Genomic DNA, 2500 nt, shown 5'->3' on the forward strand with positions numbered 1-2500 from the left:
TTAAATTGATTTATTATTTATATAAATAGTTAAACTAATCTCAATAATTTAGTTGTTTTGATCAATAGTTATAATCACAGTGTTTATAAAATATCACGAGTTTATTTTTTAAAATACCTTATATATATATATATAATAATTAAAATAAATATTTTTAATAATCATAATATTTTAAATTATGAGAAAATGTGTTTTTTAACCAAAATTTAATTTTTGTTATGGCTGAGGTTTGTTTTGGACTTCAAGGGGCGGCACAACAATAACATATTCGGATGATTCTTTTCAAGTAAAAATTTTATGCAACAGTTATATCTTCTTCTACTGTGACACATTAAAATAAAAAAAAATAAAAAGAAGAAGAAGAAGAAGAAAGTTTCAGGCTTAGCCCGATTTGGTTATAGGCTTATAGCATTTGAACCAGCCCAAAGTATACAAAGAATTAGGGTTTTTCTTTTAGACGGGGAGAAATCTTGCAACTATAAATACAGCACTTGTAGCTCCTCACCGCCTCCCTAGACCCTAACTGAGTTCGACACACTAGGCGGATCGGAGTCGGTCTTGGATTGGATTTCTTTTCTGCTGGTGAGGAAAGGTCGTGCAATCGTAGAGGGGCCCTAGCCCGCTGAGAGAATGGTTCACGTCTCCTTTTATCGGAACTGTGAGTTGCCTCTCAATCTATTTTTTTACCTTTTCACTATAATTTCAACATCTTTTGTATTCTAATCAATCCCTGGACTCTTTTTTTGTTGAGTTTTAGCTCATTTTCTATCTTCTTTTCTTTGTAAACTATAAAGTGAAACGTGGAAAATTTGATGCGCATTATTTTATTTAGAATTCAGAAAATTCAGCTTCCATTTCTCTGTCCTCAATAGAGTTTAGCATCTGAGATTTGCATTTTAATCTTGATTTGATGATTTGAATGCACTTGGTGTACCACTAGAGTTTGGCGCCTGGATTTTGAATAATAGAAGTGTGATATTTGTTTTTCGTTTTCATATAGATGGGAAAACTTTTAAGAAGCCAAGGCGTCCTTATGAGAAGGAACGTTTGGATGCCGAGCTGAAGCTCGTCGGAGAGTATGGGCTCCGTGCCAAGAGGGAGCTCTGGAGGGTTCAGTATGCTTTGAGTCGCATTCGCAATGCTGCCAGAATGCTTCTCACCCTTGACGAGAAGAACCAGCGCCGTATTTTTGAGGGTGAGGCGCTTTTGAGGAGGATGAATAGGTATGGGCTTTTGGAAGAGAGCCAGAACAAGCTCGATTATGTGTTGGCTCTCACCGTGGAAAACTTTCTCGAGCGCCGCCTCCAGACTCTTGTTTTCAAGGCTGGTATGGCTAAGTCCATCCACCATGCCAGGGTGCTCATCAAACAGAGGCACATTAGGTAAATAATTGGATCTTTCTCTTATGTTTTCATGTTATGTAGGCATACAACCTATGCAAGTTAAAATGCTCTTCATGAATTAGATAAATTTTATCTTAAATGTGCACTGCATTTGCAACATATGTGTGTTGTTAGTGTTGAAATTGTGCTTTATGATTTTCCCGATTCCCTCTGTTTTCCCAATGTTGTGATTTACTTTATTATAAAATGTCCTGACTGCCCTTTAATCAGAATTAGTATCCATGTCAAGGTCATGTGATTTCAGAGCTTAAGGTCTGCTGTCGTTTTTACTCTCTTTCTCGTGTTTATGACTGGGATCCTCTTCTAAAAATATGATCAGAAATCATCCTGTTAACCGATTACTTCTTTTCATAGTATCTTTTTATTTTCTTTTTGCTTGTTATTTTGAAAGTAGTTATTATCATTTTTACCTGATCATGGCTTTTCATATTGTCTTTTGTCTTGCTACTGTTGGATTCCGGATTTGAAAGCTTTGCCTCGTTATTGATATCTATTTTGGCCCTGCAGGGTTGGGAGGCAGGTGGTCAACATTCCATCCTTCATGGTGAGAGTTGACTCGCAGAAGCACATTGATTTCTCACTCACGAGCCCCTTTGGTGGTGGACGCCCTGGTAGAGTGAAGCGAAAGAACCAGAAGGCTGCTTCCAAGAAGGCTGCTGGTGGAGATGGAGATGAAGAGGATGAAGAATGAGCTGTAATGTTCAGTGATAGTGATTTTCATTTAATGTTATAAATTTGGTCTAGAGTTTGTACTGTTGATCTTTCAATCTCTTTCATATCGTAAGATAAGATGTTTCTGTGGATTTTAACGTCAGGGAGTTCTCTTTGGGATTTTAAAGTGGAAATTTTATATATAAAAAATAAATTTGAAAAAATAAAAAAATATATATTATTGAGATATATTTTTAAATAAAAAACATAGACATTATGTTTTTTTTTTAAAAAATTTGATCCAATTTTTTTTATAAATTTATCAGAATAGGGCCGAATAAATATTGAGGTTCTCCAAATGTCCCAACATTTGTTCATTCTCTCCGGGTGTTTGATTTATTTTTTTCTTTGTGCCTTTTTGTTTAATTTATAACCAGACCTTTTCA

General features: G+C 35.3%; 1 protein-coding gene across 1 annotated transcript; it reads left to right on the forward strand.

The window, feature by feature from the left end:
* The first annotated feature begins 498 nt into the window (after positions 1-498).
* On the forward strand, positions 499-2212 carry LOC133690162 (small ribosomal subunit protein uS4y-like). Its single transcript, XM_062110378.1, has 3 exons — positions 499-658; positions 1001-1382; positions 1911-2212. The coding sequence occupies exons 1-3, from the start codon at positions 631-633 to the stop codon at positions 2092-2094; spliced, it is 594 nt and encodes a 197-aa protein (XP_061966362.1). The 5' UTR covers positions 499-630; the 3' UTR covers positions 2095-2212.
* Positions 2213-2500: the final 288 nt, after the last annotated feature.

The sequence above is a fragment of the Populus nigra genome, chromosome 3, assembly GCF_951802175.1.
Source record: "Populus nigra chromosome 3, ddPopNigr1.1, whole genome shotgun sequence".
NCBI lineage: Eukaryota > Viridiplantae > Streptophyta > Magnoliopsida > Malpighiales > Salicaceae > Populus > Populus nigra.

Excerpts from the sequence above, each read along its gene's own strand:
- LOC133690162 (XM_062110378.1), top strand. The coding sequence starts at position 631 with ATGGTTCACGTCTCCTTTTATCGGAACT. Across the intron at positions 659-1,000 it reads CGTCTCCTTTTATCGGAACT|ATGGGAAAACTTTTAAGAAG; the intron begins GTGAGTTGCCTC and ends GTTTTCATATAG. Across the intron at positions 1,383-1,910 it reads ATCAAACAGAGGCACATTAG|GGTTGGGAGGCAGGTGGTCA; the intron begins GTAAATAATTGG and ends TTGGCCCTGCAG.